Source organism: Toxotes jaculatrix, chromosome 3 (assembly GCF_017976425.1).
Source record: "Toxotes jaculatrix isolate fToxJac2 chromosome 3, fToxJac2.pri, whole genome shotgun sequence".
Classification (NCBI taxonomy): Eukaryota; Metazoa; Chordata; class Actinopteri; family Toxotidae; genus Toxotes; species Toxotes jaculatrix.
Genome location: NC_054396.1, coordinates 1,694,633 through 1,711,685, shown reverse-complemented (window position 1 = coordinate 1,711,685; position 17,053 = coordinate 1,694,633). Strand labels below are relative to the sequence as shown.

Below are 17,053 nucleotides of genomic sequence, written 5' to 3'. Positions count from 1 at the left end.
AACACACCAGAGAAGAAGAAGGAAAAAAAAGGTCAAGGCTCAGCACTACCTGCAGCTGAGAGGAGCCGATGACCTGATTTTGTTTGTAGGGCTGCTCGCATGCAGACACCAGTGATCCATGCACAGCAGCCGAGTGTGCATGAGACATGGAATCATGGGGTGTTTGGCTGAGGGCATGGGGACCAACTGTGTGTATTGCGGGGGGGGGGGGGGGGGGGGGTCACAATCAGTGTAATGTGTTCTGAGAAGGGAACAGAGGACAAGAAAGGAGGATGGGGAGGGGATGGAGAAGGTCTCCTCCACTCCAGGTTATGCTTTCAAAATAAAATGCCTATGCTTTTGTGCCAATGTGCTAGTGCAAGATTACCTTTCTTACACATCTCTGTATGTGCAAGAAAGGTAATCTTCCATTCTTCCATTTGTTTTCTCTGTTATTGAAACAAAGCTCCAGGAGGTAGAAATAAAAAAAAAAAGAGAGAAAAAAAGAAAAAAGCTTCAGAACACAGACACACTACTAATCATAGATGAAAGTATGAACACGGTATTGGATACACATAACATTAAAAGGCTTGAATTATTAAATCTGGATTTGTTAAAATATAAATAAATAAATAAATAAATAAATAAATAAATAAATAAATAATAAGCAAACAAACAAACAAAGAAGAGCAGAGGGATGGCGAGGACAATGGGAACCTAGTCATTTTACCCACACACTTAATTGCTGAGATGTGGAGACATGGCAGCATCACTGAAGGCGATAGCAGAGTCCCTTATGGGAGCACATTCCAGGCTGATCCTTAAAAATCTAAACCAATTATTTCAAGTAAACACAAATATAAACCCTCAAGAAATGACTGCTTTTTGTTCTACTGTAAACCTGGGTACTAAGTACAGGTCAGCACTGTGGCTCTGCAAGTTTGAATCTCTTTTTTACAGACAGTCCAGATGATGTCCTCATTGTTCATCTGGTCAAACTATGGACTTGTTTAAAACTTGGCTGTCCATTGGTTGTAACAATTTTGCTTTCAAATCACAGTTATGAAGTCAAGTAAAATTTTAAAAATGATGAGACTACAACAAAATGTAATTGCAAAAACAAGATGAATGAAGCTGTGTAATTATTTAATTATTATTATTTAATTAAAAGCCTGGACTGAGTGAAAAAGCATGTTACTGTTTTTTTTTTTTTTTACGTGCTTCATATGATCCATATGATTCATATGAGCTGGGTCATATCACATCTTCAGGAGTTTCATCGAGTCACAGTGCCAAGTTTACACCATATAGGTGAATCCAAAATACGTGACATATGGCGTAGCAACAAGGACAGGAACTCGTGCTGGCTTCTGACCCAGGAACATGGCCAATTGAATTAACTGGGACACAAACCTTGAGACACAACCTGCACAATCAAATGTCCTGGATCTGTAATCCTGTTTTCTCGGTTATTTCAAATTTCCTTGTTGGGTTAAGTTTGATCTCATAGAAGAAAATAGAAAGACTAACTTCTCCACAGCTCCTGACATTTGCTGGGCTACCATCATGGCGCTGTGACAGACACTTCAGGGGTGATTCAGAGAAAGAAAAAAAAACAAAACGCAGCTGCTCCAGTAATCTCTGCCTGAGCGTCTGCTAATGTGTGTCGTGAGATCGCTGGATAACAAGGGACAGCATTGTGTCTTTGCTAATTGCAACCCTTTTCCCCACCCGCCACGTGCAACCTCTGAAGAGAGATAGAAAATGCTACTAATTATAAATTTTAATAGGATTACTAGATGTGTGTAATCAGCTTTTGGTCTAATGAATTCTTTGAGAAAGAAGATACCTAATCAAAGACTGTGTTTATGTTGCTGGGGACATTTGCATGGCAGTATCAGACCGGTGCTCCATCACCGGAGCCCAGTGCGCTTCATCTCAGAGGGAATTAGGCTGGTAAGCATGTTGTAGACTGATATGGCTTGTAATCCATCTCTCTCAGTGTAACCTTCAGCAGCACAAAAAGCAGAAACACATCTCCATCACACTGAGTGGAATACGTTCTCCTTTCATTCAGCGGCACTTCAACAGGAGCATAAAGAGAAGTTCATCCAGCAATCACTTTACCATCTCTTTATTCCATACAGATGAGAGATAAGTGGCCGGCCTGATGTGTTTATATCCTGTGAGCCAATGTTACACAGCGGAGCATAATTCCTGGTTCTAGTTATTTATTAAGGGTGCTGTCTCCTGAGCCCTCTAAATTCTCTCTGCTTAAATGTGTGTTAATTGATAGAGCAAACCTAATTAAACTCATTCGAGACTGCATTAACTGTGAATCTCAGGCTGGTTAAAGGAATGGGGTGAATGAAGAGTTCTGTGTTTAAGTTGCAAAAGAAAAATAAAAAATACAGCTCTACAAATAACGTGGTGTGTTATATATAAGGTGCTAGGCTATAATTTTTTATTTATTTATTTATTTTAACTGTGTGCTGTGATCAGCCAAGTGACATGTTCAATGATGTGAGGTGTGTCATCGTGTCACACATCCTGGAAAACACAGCTCCACCAATGCATCAAGTTAGAAGTTGATCCACTGAAGGTCAAATTAAAATTAAAGTACATTGTAAAATGTGAAAGAGCTTTTTTTTTTAAGTATTTCAAGATACATTTAAAAATTTATGATTTTAGTTACTATTTAAAGACAAAATAATGAACCTGTTTTCTATAATGGCTCGTTTAATTATAATTTTATAACACTGAATTATCATTTTATGAGTTTTAATTATCATTATAACTTTTTTTTTGACCAAGAGCTTTTTAAATAGCATAAATTAAATGTAAATTAATTAATGTTTTTTTTAAAGGCAACAAAAAATGAACTGATTATGATTAACATAATGTGTTACTTAGATATTTATTCAAGCAGCACATTCAAAACTTCATAAAAAAAAGAGAGAGAGGCATCAGTCTGCTTATTGTATCTTTAAAGTTGTAGTGTTGTCCTAAGGACGGCCAAAAAAAAAAAAAAAAAAATCAGGTTTCATCCTCTGGTGATCATGAATATTCACTGTAAAGTAAGTCGACACCGTTTTAGATTGTTATGAAACATGAAAAATGTTAATGAAATAACATGCTGATCAAATATCAAACATTCTGTCTGATGAATCTGAATCAAAATCTTTCACATAATAACAGAGGTTGAGAAACTCCATTAATTACACAGAATTAATAATTATTAGATTCATTCTGTTGATGAGATACATTTCATTAGTTCAATCATTTGTTTAATCTTTCATGTCACTGTTTACAGAGTGTTAGTAGTGTGCTTCAGGAATGCTGCCTTACATGCTGTCTTACATTTTTCAGGTGCTCATGATCCACTGTTGCAGGGGTGTCCAAACTGTTCCACAAAGGGCCGGTGTGGCTGCAGTTTTTTGTTCCAACCAATCAAGAACACACAGTTTGACCAATCAACTGTCTGAAGACTGAGATCAGTTGATTAAATGAGTCAAGTCTGGTGTGCTGCTGCTTGGTTGGAACAAAAACCTGCAGCCACACGGCCCTTTGTGGAACAGTTGGGACACCTCTGCACTATTGTTTCCAATCCTTTTATTTCCAACAGGATCTTTCCCTGCTCTGTCAGGCAGATCATACATGCTGCCTCACTGCTGCCACCCGGTCTCGTCCACACCACGCCGGGGTTGTATGACAACAACATGCTAAGATAGAAGAGATGGGGAGAAATATCCTGTGATATCTAGATTTTCAGCTGTCTCTGTCTTCATTTCTCTTCAGGTCACAGTAATGTCAGGGCTTAGCCACAGCTCAGGTTCATCTGTCTGACACACTGATTCTAACGGAAACCATCGCTTTACGAGACGCTGTACGCTCATACGTCACATTCTCAGAATATGCCAGGCCTCTGCAATCAAGAGTGACAATTGCAGTATTTAAAGGGAAATTTTGATTAAATAACGCCAACATATGGCTTCAGAACGGAAGTGTACAAGCAGAGCAGAGACAGAAATCTCCCTGGTCCAAAGTTAATCTCAGTGTGGAGGAGTTGTGCAAGGTGAGAGCAGCACTTGAGAAGTTAAGCTCAAAGCCAAGAACTGATTATCATTCCGAGAAGAGAATGAGCACATTATTCAAACAAATCAGCGATGGAAATCATGCAAATTAATTCAAGTTTTTTTTTTTTTTTTCTCAGGCTGGTTGAAAACAATGATTAATAGACATAAGTATTTTTTTTTCCTTGTTGTTTTCCCAGCACAGAGAGGATAGGGAAGAGGAGAGCCAGCAAGGATTCATGACCTCCTCCGCCCTGCGTTTGACACTGTATCTATTTAAAGGTAAACCTCTGTGTTATGTTGGGAGTATGAAAACACGACGATCAACAAAAAGAACTGAAAGCAAACAATCCTGCACAGCAACAGGGTTTAGGTAACCTTCACCAGCCACCGCTATTTTCTGTTTTAAATATGTGTGTGTGTGTATGTATGGCAAACAGCTGCTTATGTGGCCTTTATATCAAGGGCAGGTTCACTTCAGCAAGGACAGCATCTGTTGCCAGGCAACAACAGGAGGCTTTAGGAAGTGCTCCATTGAGCAGTGAATGTTCAAGTCAAGTCAGAGAGAAACAATGAGACAGATATTGACTGTGAAAGACAGAGTCTGATTCCACTGCAGATCACTGTCAGGGACGCTGCTCCGTACAACACTGCTTGTGTTCTGTTTTCATACTCACACTGATGATGGAAAACGGATAGAAAGAGAGTTCATCTCAATACTATGCTGTTAATTAAGGCTTGATGCTGTTGCAGTGAAACCTTCATTAACCCTCTGAACCCTCAGCTGTTTGTACTCCAATTGTCAGTCCCTTTGGCTGCAGGCTTATAGTCTTAGATAGGTAAAGTGGCTTCAAAGTGTAGATGGGCAAAAAATGGCACTTTAGTTCATTTAAATTTCAATCTACAACACAATGAAGTGTGCAAAAAAGTCAAGAGGTCTGAACACTTTCTGTGAAGACACTATGAGCCAGAAATTGTTATAGTAAATCATCAGATAGTTTTCATTTAAAACAAGCTAAGAGACCAACTTCATTTCCAGTTTCCAGTATCCTGAGTTTACAGAAGAAATGCTCTTTTTATTCATTTATTAATCCCAGTTGCTGTGACATTTTTATTTCTCAATCAAGTTTCACGTTACCTGCCCTCCAGCAGCTCAGAGGGCACTATCCCTCCCAGTTCTGGCAGATACAGCATCACTCAAAAAAAAAAAAATGGCAGAACAGAAAAGGCTTTAACTGTTATAATGAATAAAAACAGCATTTGTGTTACAAAGTACAGTAAACAGCTTTTTCCACTGCACTCAGTGAAAGACCGCCTTCACCTGATTATTTGCCAGTTACTCAGAACTTGAATAGACCTAACAACATAGACACACACAAACACAATTACTTGGGACAACATGCTTCTCCCATAGAGCGTGCCGCTATAATACCACATTGAATCACTCCTGGGTGTGATCACACGATCTGATCATGGTCGGAGGTTCGAGAGACCAACACAGCTGTCAAACAATAAACGTGTTTCAGAAATGCAAGCAAATCCTCCTGCAACAAGGAAACAGCAGTGGTATAATGCTGTCCACTCAGAGAGCCAAGACAAAACTGAGCATGGCACAATATGAAGGCCTGAAGCCGCCACGTTCTCCTGGTACAAAACCAACAGACACATAGAGAATCCGTCCTCTGTGAATCTCTGTGAGTACCATTTAAAACACATTATACACCTGCTTTACACAGAAGATTTCTGGAAAATACAAATTTTAGTACTGCCACTTTTCTGTCATTTGGACAGCATGGAAGCTTGCTGTTTAAAAAAAAAAAAAAATCATCAGGCCTTACAAAGCACTGCAAATCCATCCTGTGCAAATCATATATATTCATGCATTCCTGTTTCAGAGTAAGGCTGGTTATTCTGTACCTGAGTAGCTTAGTTTACTTTCATCTGTACATATAAACACATCAGGTCAAACTTCTCGAGTCTTCCTCATTACATTTGGTATTAAAGTGTAATATAACCGCATCAAAATATATTTGGAGAATAATGTACAGAAAGCCAGTTATTAGTAGAAAATAGGCCAGCACACAACACAAACTGTTTTACCACATGCGTATCTTATGTTGGAAAAAAAAACCATCTGAATGGAAACTCTTCATATCTCTCTCTCTCTCTCTCTCTCTATCCACCTGCAGTTTCCAAACAAACTAAGTGCAACAAAGTGACCGCTCATCCCCAGGTTGAGGCGGTCTGTCAGGTGTCAAAATGCCTACACACTCTTAAACCCACAAACAGCACCGAGCTCAGCAGGCCCACCTCTCACCTGTAAGTAATGAGAGGATGTGTCCAGGCACCACAGGCTTTCCGTCGACCGGAGCAAAGGACAGCTCAGTCTGCAGGAACACGGCCGAGGCCTTAAAGGGATGCTGTCCAAAACGCAGGGTCAACATGTCCCACTGACTCACAGGCCTGGAAGAGACACAGAGACAGCAGGTGGTCAATAAGATCAGACTGAACAAGGATTCGGTTCATTGCACACGTCAACATACAGCTGGAGGTCCTCACTGAAGAGCCTCGCTGACGTGTTCATTTGAATGGGATGTGATTTGGCTGGAGGGGATGAAGGAACCAGGAATGGAAACATTGAAACATTAGAAACTGTATATCAAATACAAATATTACAATTACCTACACAACAAGATGTAAAAAGGCAGAAAAAGGAGGCTTTGAGATGTCTTTGTAAAAGCTTTGTGAACATGACCCCGCTTAATCTAACATGTTACCTTCACAACTTAAAAAAAAAAAAAAAAAAAAAAAAAACACATGACAAAAGAAAAAAATAAAAGAGAGACATGCCAACTACCACACAACCACCAACACTGCAATCACTCCAATGTAATAAAGCTGCCTGGAGAATCAAAGAGATATAAATCAATCACAGTCAGTGCACTCCCAGGCCTGAGAAGAAGCTTAGCGAAACAAACACAGTGAAAACATCTGTGTGGGTGGACCATGGGTCTGTGAGGATGTGGTTTCCAAAACCTGAAGGACCAACAGATGTTTTAAGCAATAAGACGCAATAAGAGAGAAGCAAAATAAATAAATACAGGAGAAACGCTGGTACTTTTACCTCTTCATGCATCTAAAAATCCTGTCCTATATCCAACAGTCTGAACAGTCACTCACATCTCATATCAAGCCTGACAACTGGACAGAAGTAGACACTGATTTATTTTACGGTTTCTGAGCTAAAGCATCAATTTAAACCAAAGTCAGTGCATTTTTGGACATATATCACATAAAGTCCTGAAGATCATGGTGTGTCTGTTTCATCACTTAGTGATCTGTTACACTGGCTTTGCCCCAAAACCAACCGACACCTGAATTGACCGCTTGTGTCAACACTGTCCAAGGGGGAAAAAAATGAGAAGTCAGTGCTCACCCTCTAGGTTTAGTTTATAGTACACGGAGAGCTTTATTAATTATAAAAAAAAGAAAATAAAAATGGAAGCATAAACCTCACATTTCCTATGAACTCCTAACTCAATTTCAAAAAATAATTATCAGTTTCTAAAAACAGCCCTCATTTTGGTTGTGCGTTTTACCAACACAGACCTTAGTGTTTAAAACAATCAATCCTGCAAACTAAAGCAATGATGAGAGAAACGCAGTACGAGGCAGACCTGAGATACTGAATTAAGAGGACAAATGAAGCTGAAGGTTTTCCTTTCGTTCAGGTAGCAATCAAAGCAGAGGTGAAAAAAAGACATTACTGTGTGCCACTGTCTCTCTCTCTGTATCACTCCACTGTGGTGGAGAGATGAATCCATCTTATCAGACCGTGCCCAAGATAGAAAGACGGTGTCACATCTGACAAACTCCTCCATTAACATGGTTGACATCTTGCTGAGAGAAACCATTATTGCCACCATCTAACATACAGATGAGCTGAACTCAAGCACAAACACATTCTGCTTCTGTTTTTTAGCATCTAAATCATGCAAATCTTGATATGGTGTTTCTGTTGGTATCAAAGTGTGACCATGTGGCTTTATACAACATTATGTGCTGTACCACTTGATGTTGGCTTATTTTCTTGAGTCAGACCTCTATTAGCTGAAGGTTGAAACACGTTCAGCATAGTGCTGAATCCGTACATCATCATCAACATCAGTGTGCTGTTGGACACTGTGTAATATCCTTATAGAACATCAGCAGGATTATTCATGCAGCACCGCAGAGGTAAAGTGACATTCTGTAATGTAGAGATTAGAAGGGTTTGATGAACGACATGCAACCTTGATGCACATGGAATGTGTTTTCAGTGGGTGGGGGGCAGGGGGACGGATGCCCTGGATACATGTATGCACATATTAATGTGTAAACAACTTTGCATGGAAATAATATTACACAGTGGAGCAGGTCCACAGCTCAGCACACAGTCACTCATATATAAATTCATATAAATGCTTTTGGTTGATAATCCAACTGTTTAAAGTGAAGATATAGAATACGCTATTATATGTTTTTAAACCTTCAATGCTATTGTCAGTTATGTTTAGCAGCTCATTTACCATGACCAGTTTCATAACACCTAATGACTGTGAAAGAGAACACCCCCCCCCCCCCCCCCCCCCACCCCTTTTTTTTTTTTCAAACATGTACGTGACTTGCTACAATGGGGTTAAACGGTGTCTAGGCAATTACACAGCTCCCTCTAGGTGGGCTGACCAAGGCAGAGTGGGGAAAGACAGAGGAGAAGGAGGAGGAAGGCTGGAGCCTGGAGATAATCACAGCATGGGGCATGCTCCCTCCTTCCTCCCATCTTTTTCTCTCCAATCTCCTACCTGAACTGCTGAGCCACTGGAGAGGGAGGGAGGGAGGGAGGGAGAGAGTCATGGGTGAATTTGGATTTGGTCCCAGTAGACTCATCCACGCTCTCTCTCACCAGCTGTCTCTCCTGCATTATCGTTCCAAATGCTCTCTGACAATTCCACAATTAAGAAGTAGAGTGCTGCAATTAGCTTACTGCGTATAGAGATGACCCAATTAGTGTTTACTTTACACAGATTTTATCACCTTCGATTTATAAATACCAACAGCCTGTATGTTCCAAGCTTGCTTGGATATGGGAATGTTGTATGATTAACTCTGTAAGGTCATCATGGGGGGTCCTCGACTAACGTTCTGCAGTAGTAATCTTACCAACAAAATACTAAGAAGCTGATTTAAATGTACTTGCAGAGTTGGACCCTGCCAGTACTGAGCCTGAGCCAGCATCTGCCTTTCTATCAGTACAGGGGTGGACTGTATTGTTAGCTATGACCATGAGGAGCTGTGGAGCACCTGTGCTTTCAGTTTTTTTCTGAACTCATGACTTGGAGCTGAAACGCCCTGGGTAGTTGGAGGCAGAGAGGCATTTAGAGGCACTGTCACTGTCTGATGGATTATGACTATGTTCCAAACTGTGGTCAGAGATGATACTGTAATCGTCTGATCTGTCTATTGGCTGGTCATGGTTCTGGGCCAGAATTTATGAGTATGGCCTTGTACTGCTTCTGAACACCTGTCTCGATACAGTTGGCGGACATTACACTCGGAGTCAGACAATTCTTCTATTATTGCTTGATGGAGCTCTTTGTAGTCATTCCTGATGCTGGGATGTAGTGACTGTATAAACTCAGGGACAACTTTAGAGATGGTCTTTGGTTTGACTCCAAGTAATCACTGACACTGTGATCACAGTTGTCCAGCTACAATTGGTGCAACTTCCTTTGCTATGAGCTCAGGTACTGTGAGGCCCTTTCCAGTGAAGGTGAGATTAGGTTAGCATTACCATGGGAGTTTGCATCACATGCTATAGTTCTCTCTGATTGAGAGACAGGGCCTGAACAGCTGTCATCACTCTGGTGGTAGTGTGAAGAGGAGGCTGAACTGTCCTAGCTGAGAAGAACATGGGGCAGAATACCAACTTGAGGACAAACTGCACATCTCCTGCATTGTCTTTTTCAGAGCAGTGGGGGGTCAGGCAGCTGTTACCTCGCTGTTACCTCGCTGTTACCTCTGTCTCTCAGTCGAGGTTGAGAAACTACCATCTTTCCCAAGGACTTAGGCTCTGTTGGGAATTGTTCCCATCTTCTGAGTGGAGATGGAGTTAACCTTTCATTAAGGGGGGTAGTGTGTATCGGAGTAACTGGAATCACATTCACTGACATCAATGAGTACTCCTCAATGAGTAGTGTGTCCACCTCTTTCCTGCACTCGCTGAGAGCCTGCTAATGAATTCAGGGTAGCCAGGTGTTAAGTTCAGTGCTGGGGAGGAAATAAACAGCTCTACACAGATGTGTCTGGAATGAAGGGTGAGATTAAGTAGGTTATCTAGTACAAACGAAGCAGTATTGTTGGCTATGGTGTAGTATATTAGCCTAAACAAACTGTGGTGGCCCAGACTAGTGGGAGAAGCTTCCTGTGGAAGAGGGATAGCTATACACCATCTATTGTCTTTAGTAGGCATAGTAGGTTGGGGCCAACAAAAGCCAAATAGAGGTTCCACAAGTGAGTCTGCTAACCCAAAGTTTCAACATGCACTAACTGAGGAGATGGTTCTCCCTCAGTCCTAGTGTTTATTTCATTTTCCCCTGTCTGTCTCTGCCTGGGCGTGGCGAACCAGTTTCATCCACCCATCTGTTCATCTGTGTACCTGCTGCCAATCCACACATCAAATCCTCCTGAAGCCTGAAGTATTTAAACCCCGGCCTTTAACTCCACTTTTCACAAGATTGTTCCATATGCCTCTCCCAGTGCATGTACGTCAGTGGTGGAGGAAGTACTGAAGTAAAAGCACAAATATCCCGCAAAAATGATACTCAAGTTAAAGTGGAAGTACTGCATCAAGAATCTGCCTAGTGAGGCGCCCGGGGAGCTGGGGTGGATCTGTGCCTTGCTCAGGGGCACCACAACCATGGTCGCAGTGGTAGGGGAGGCGCGTCTCCTTCACCACCACCGTATCCGTTTTTTTTTTTGCGCTTGGTCGAGGGATCGAACCCAGAGCCCTCCAATCTCAGGCCGGTCCAAAGTCCAAAGCCGCACTCTTAACGTACTGTGCCCCCCAAATTTTGATGCAAGATGCAATCTTGCAGTTTCATGCAAGATTTTGAGGAAAATATGTTCATAACATGTAACGAGTAACGGCATAAATTGTAGAAATGTAGTGGAGTAGAAAGTACAGATAATTGCTGCAAAATGTAATGGAGTAAAATCCAAAGTATGCATTATTATTTTTACTTAAGTACAGATACGTAAAAAAAATACTTAAGTATAGTAACAAAGTACAAATACTTTGATGTACGTTCCTTGTGTTGTTTTGATGCTAGTTAAGCCTGTTTCTGCCTTTGTTTCAGGTTTGTCTCTTACTGACTTCGTGGTTTGCCTGCTATGCTCAGTTCCACGTTTGTCCCCTGTGTCCCCCTAATTCTGGAGGCTCACACCTCTACCTGTCTTCTCTGGCTCATACCTGTAATGCTGCCTGTCCTGCTCCTCTGACAAAGATCATCTTCTTCAATAACATTACAATAAATTGCCTTTGTTTAAAAAAGTTCTACTCCAGAATTATCACATAACAGATGCAGGGCAGTAGCAGTCAGGTGACTCAGGCTGGAACATGTGGCAGAAATAGCTCAATACATAACCTCTGCATCTCACAGGACCGACAGCATGCTGTGGCTCAATCTCAGGCTCTATTTCCTACTCAGGCTGGAACGCACGGCAGTAACAGTCAGGTAAAAGCTCTTCATGTTTCACAGGGCCAGTGGCACGCTGTGCCTTAATTAAAAAAAAAGGGGCACCTCTGAATCAACAGCCAGTTGAGAACAGCTTGACTAGATTGCATTGAATATGTGGTATTCAAATGCTGGACCTGAATTCCTACAGAGAAGTTTCAACTGGAATGACCAGCAGCAAGAGCAAGAAACACTATGAGGCCTTAATGTAGTAATTATCCATAACTGGAGAGATTTTTCTAATTACTTTAAATTTGATGAATAAATCAATTCTCAGCTGCACGTCTACTTCTGTGGCAGACTACTGGTGTGGAAAGTAAAAACTTTTAGTTTTAGTTTCAAAATCTAAAATTAATATTGCACAATTATGAATAATTTCCAACAGTACACTGCCTCACACAGGGCAGCATCTTTGCAGTATTTGGCTATCAGAAGTAACCAATAATAATAATAGGATTTCATTTACATTAAATCCACTTTGGGGTAATACCCTTGAAAAGGACGGATGGTACTATATACAGGAGTGGGAGTCTGTGTGCTTGTGGGAGAAAATAGACTGAACAAAATGGTTGGCTCAAGATGGAGAGGTAAACAAGCTTTAAGCTTCCTGGCATGGAGCTTTAAAGTCCAGCAAGCTGCAGGCTTGTGGTGCTTCCTGGCAGGGTTCAGCCTGATGTTGCCTCTGGCTTCTGCGTAGCTAAAGAGATCACTGGTCGTTCCTTTGTTGATGTTAACTCGACGTTAAGCTCCGTGGCTCCCGTTGCATGTAAAATCAGCTGGGAGACTCTGTGTCGTAGCCGCCAGCGGTAAATTAAACTTGTTCACTATTGGTTAATCTTAGGTGGGCTCTTGCATCGCTGCTGCCGTTGAGGAAAGGGTTCAGTGTGGCGGTCTGCTCCGACGAGGCCGCCCAGAGGTCAGAGAGCAGCAGCTCATGCTGCAGAGAAACACGTGGGCGGAGAAGAGAGGGAGAGCCAAGCAGATGCTGCTGCCCTGCAGCAGCGATGAAGAGAAGAGAGTGAGACGAAGGAGCGCTGGGGTTTTGTTGACCTGGTGACTTGATGGGTCATAGACAGCGATCAGTGGTTGTTGGGTCCAGGAGTAGAGTTCAGGTACAGGCGTGAGACCTTTGAAATTCTGGGAAGTTGAGTTCAATTTAAATTACACAATGAACAAATTCATCTGTGGAGACCCATGAGACCCTACAGCCTTTTCAGCTACAAAAGCACAACTGATTTCTACTGAGAATGCTCACAACACAGGCCATAACTCTGACCAAGGACACCGTCATTTCACTGTGGTTTTTTTTCCTGGGGATTTAAACGTATTAGTTTTCTGTGAAAAAGTGCAGTGTAGAGTTGGTTAGATATCAAAAGTGGAAAGAACTTTCCAAGGTAATTATAAGTGATTAAATCAACTTATATTTTTGCTTATATAATTGCTTGTGAGGTTCATTAATTACATATGTATTACACACTTAACCATCAGCTTTGTTTTAACACTTGTTTTTTTTCTATACATTTACTTACTAAGACTATTTTAGAAGACATGAAACTTTTTTTCTACTGAAGTAAAGGAAATAGCAGAGAGGATTATGAAGTGAATAAATAAATTACAAAAAAATGAGAGAGAAGCACAGATCTTCCCCAACAGAGCTTATGTACTGAACTTTAATTTAAATTAAGAGAAAAAGAGAAAACAATACAAAAAGAAGCCAAGAGAAAACGATCCAACAAGGCTGCTGCTGGTCCATGTTTCCAAAGCAAAGCAGACAAAAATGTTTCAATAGTTAAAAAGATACTCATGTTATCAGTGTATATAATATCCTAGCTATATTAATCCTAGCTATGGTGATCACCATGACAAACTGAGCCTCTGCTGCCAGGAACAGTACAAAGAGACAGTCTGATGCAGAGATAACCGACTTTCTCATCTGATCACTGCCATTACTGCTTGTGTGTTGGTGGGTGGAGTCAAAGATCTTGTTGTTACAACAAACCGGACAGACAGCTGAATCCACTGAAGCATGATACACATAACTAGAGAACTGTATTAGTGGACTGCCTGTAGTTCAGTGCCATTCATCCCCAGGTATTACCAGACCAATGGCTCCTGTGTGGTCATGCTGTGGGTTAAAAACAGTAGTGATGTTGGCTTGTTAGTTTCACCTGAGTGAATTAACTATCTAGGTAGTTAGCTAACATTAATTCCATCCATCCAATGTCAGACTGATGAAAGACATTTGAGATGTTTCATTTCAGTTTGTGAACCGAGCTGAAATAAATGTTAAAATGATTCACTCCTTTATATTTTTATGTTCATTGTAAGATTTTTCTGTTTGAGGTCGCTCGCTAACATTTGCATAGAAATATCACTTGACCCTGTGTTTACTTTGTTCACTGACTCAGAGGAAAGCACAAAGACAGCATCTTTCAAAGCTCAGCTCTGAAAAGAGAAGAAATACAGGACAAGATGAGGAGGCTGAGAGAGAGAGAGAGAGAGAGGGTGATGGAGATGAGAGAGAAAGAGCAGGAACTGTCCACTGTGTCCAGGACGGGATCAGCATTATGTCCCTGGGCTGTCCAACACAAACAGAAACTGACTTTTTACTAATTTTAACCACAACACAAACCAGTTATACAAAACAAATTATAGAGTCATAATGTAGTATTATTGTATAAATATATTACTGTTAAACACACATTTTGCTTACATTTGCATACTGTAAATCAGTTTTATAAATCAGATCCAAAATGATGCAAACTCAAACACAATAATGAGATAAAGAAGGTGTTGTGTTCTGTATTTATAAATTATTGTTTGGATAATTCATTGCAACATTTAACTTGATTCTCATGCTCCACAGATAATTTAAGCTACAGCACCACTGACATGGCTCTAAAGCTGCTGTTATCCAATTAATGTCCTCCAAACCTCTTAAAAAGGTATTGGTGTTTTAAAATCCCAGAGTACGTCCATTATACCTGTTTAACATACATACAGTATGCCTATATAGACCAGACACACCTTACAGACAGGCTATACTATGTATATGTACTATGTGAGAGATGACAAGATATATAAAAAGATTTTTAAAAATAATCTCTATAGTCAGTGTTATACATCGGCCTACAACCAACAAGCAGTGAAAGAGGCAGAAAGACTGAACACATTCACATCTCTTCAGGGATGATGGATGGAGAAAAAAATACGACAAAAGAATAATCTTGTTTTACCAGGGTTCAACGTTTCATTGATTTAGACTGAAGACTTGCAAGATGTTTTTATATCTTTTTCAAATATGACACAAGTTGTATTATCATCTTTTGGAATCCATAGAAAATGCAAATAAATGCTGGCCTGTTAGAAGATACTGTACAAGGAGACAACATGGTTAAGGCTCCAAGGAACATAATGAATCATATTTGACCATTTAAGACAATTTAAGGCCTTGAAATCAGAAAATGTACTTTAAGACATTTAAAGGAACACATGGTTTTTACATATTTTAGCCCATTCACTACAAATCACATTACATCCCAGCTAATCATTATGTGAACCATGCTGCTGTGTTATTGATTTGTAATGGATTTCCCCTACTATTTAAGTAGTAAACTATTGTTTTCCGTTCAGGTGTGCAATCCATCACAGTAAACATCAAGCCTCTATTACTTTCTACCATCTTTACCATACCACTGAGTGGTAATGCACTATAAATGTAGATTCATTTGAAAAGTCCATACTGCATAACCATTCAACAATGATGCTAACCACTTCGTGGTCGCAAAAGATAGCCAGACAGAAGAGTATTACCACTGTGATAAGGACAGAAGCTCACCACAGTCGTGTTGTCAGCCTGGAGCTAAAAGAGGAGCAAGTAATTATTTGAGTCTATGAATTGCTCTTTGACAGTGCTGGTGCAGCTGATTTGAAAGTTTTTTAAATTTAAGTCGAAAGAAACCATTATCACATCTGCGGCTGTGTTTTAAATCTACAGCTGTCTGGGAAATGAATGAATTATGAAATAGCTAAACTGATTGTGTTATTTACATGAAATGCTGCTCAAATTAGACTCTTATCATGCACATAGGGCCATTAGTACGACATCATCCAGGACACCCTAAGCATCCTGCCACCTTGACCACCAAGCAGCACAGAAACACACATATACACACACACACAATCAGACATTTTCACTGACATCAAATAAGACCTGGCAACTGCTCTCTACAACAAAGATGACATTTGCAATGTACTATTTTTTCTTTCCCTAGCCATCAATGACGTTCCACTGGGGGTAGATTTTTTTCTGCCTTTGCACCATGCTGGTGTCAGCAGTTTCATCACCCCTCAGGACATGGTCCAATCAAACACCTCTGCCATCAAAACTCTGGAAACTTTGCCATAATCAATTTAGCTCTCAGTGAGCTCCTGTACAGCTACACTCCTTTTAACAACATTGCACATTCGGATATTATTCATTCACTCTGTATGGTCCTTCTTAACCACCGGTATCTGGTGAAAACGGTGCCTTTGGTTCTTTGACTTGACCCCTACTAAGCCCGGAGTTCAACGCAATCACTAACCCACACCGTTTAACACCTTGGACTGGTAAATGGATATTGATTATCACACTATGGCTGTGGTCAGATTGGAGCCAGGTGCTCTTAGCTACTTACTTCAACAACCCAGTGTCATGGTGTGAAAGAAAGTATGAAATACTGTACTTTCACCTTTAAAAGAGAAACTCTAAAAAGGGGAGATTCTGTAGGTCTTACATCACAGTCTGGGTGTTTGGAAGAGGAAGGTAGTGTTAGGATTCTCATTGACTAAGCACCATGACTCAGATCTATGCTAGGACAAGCCATTTCGTCTGCCACCGGGTCCTAAAAACATTGTTCTGTTTTAACCTGTTTCCTGTACAGATCCACAGTTTTGTAATTGTTGTCATTTTTGTGATATTAGTTCAGTGCTATTCCTTTGTGCCTTTGTCCTCTGCTGGAACTTTAGAAAACATAATGTAACATGCATTGATTGTCACAGATGGTGCTTTTATTTTCACTGTTTTCTGCCTGCTTTGGGAACAACTTCGATTGTACTGCTGTACTGACCACAACCACCCGTGCTTTGAAAAGGAAAACAATGTTGAACACCTGTTGGGCACAGAGATGCCAGAGTCAACAGAGTGCTAGTTCAAATTAGCTGTTTTAGCACAACATTTACTACCAC

The 17,053-nt window shown here is 40.6% G+C and overlaps 1 protein-coding gene across 1 annotated transcript in view; it reads right to left on the bottom strand.

The window, feature by feature from the left end:
• Window positions 1-9,012, bottom strand: part of LOC121178916 (bis(5'-adenosyl)-triphosphatase-like) — a 133,648-nt gene extending 124,636 nt beyond the window's left edge. The window contains exons 1-2 of the mRNA XM_041033410.1: window positions 8,894-9,012; window positions 6,370-6,515 (exon numbers count right to left, since the gene is read on the bottom strand). Coding sequence (XP_040889344.1) covers window positions 6,370-6,515; window positions 8,894-9,012 — 265 coding nt within the window. The remainder of the gene's footprint in view (window positions 1-6,369; window positions 6,516-8,893) is intronic.
• Between the last annotated feature and the right edge of the window lie 8,041 nt (window positions 9,013-17,053).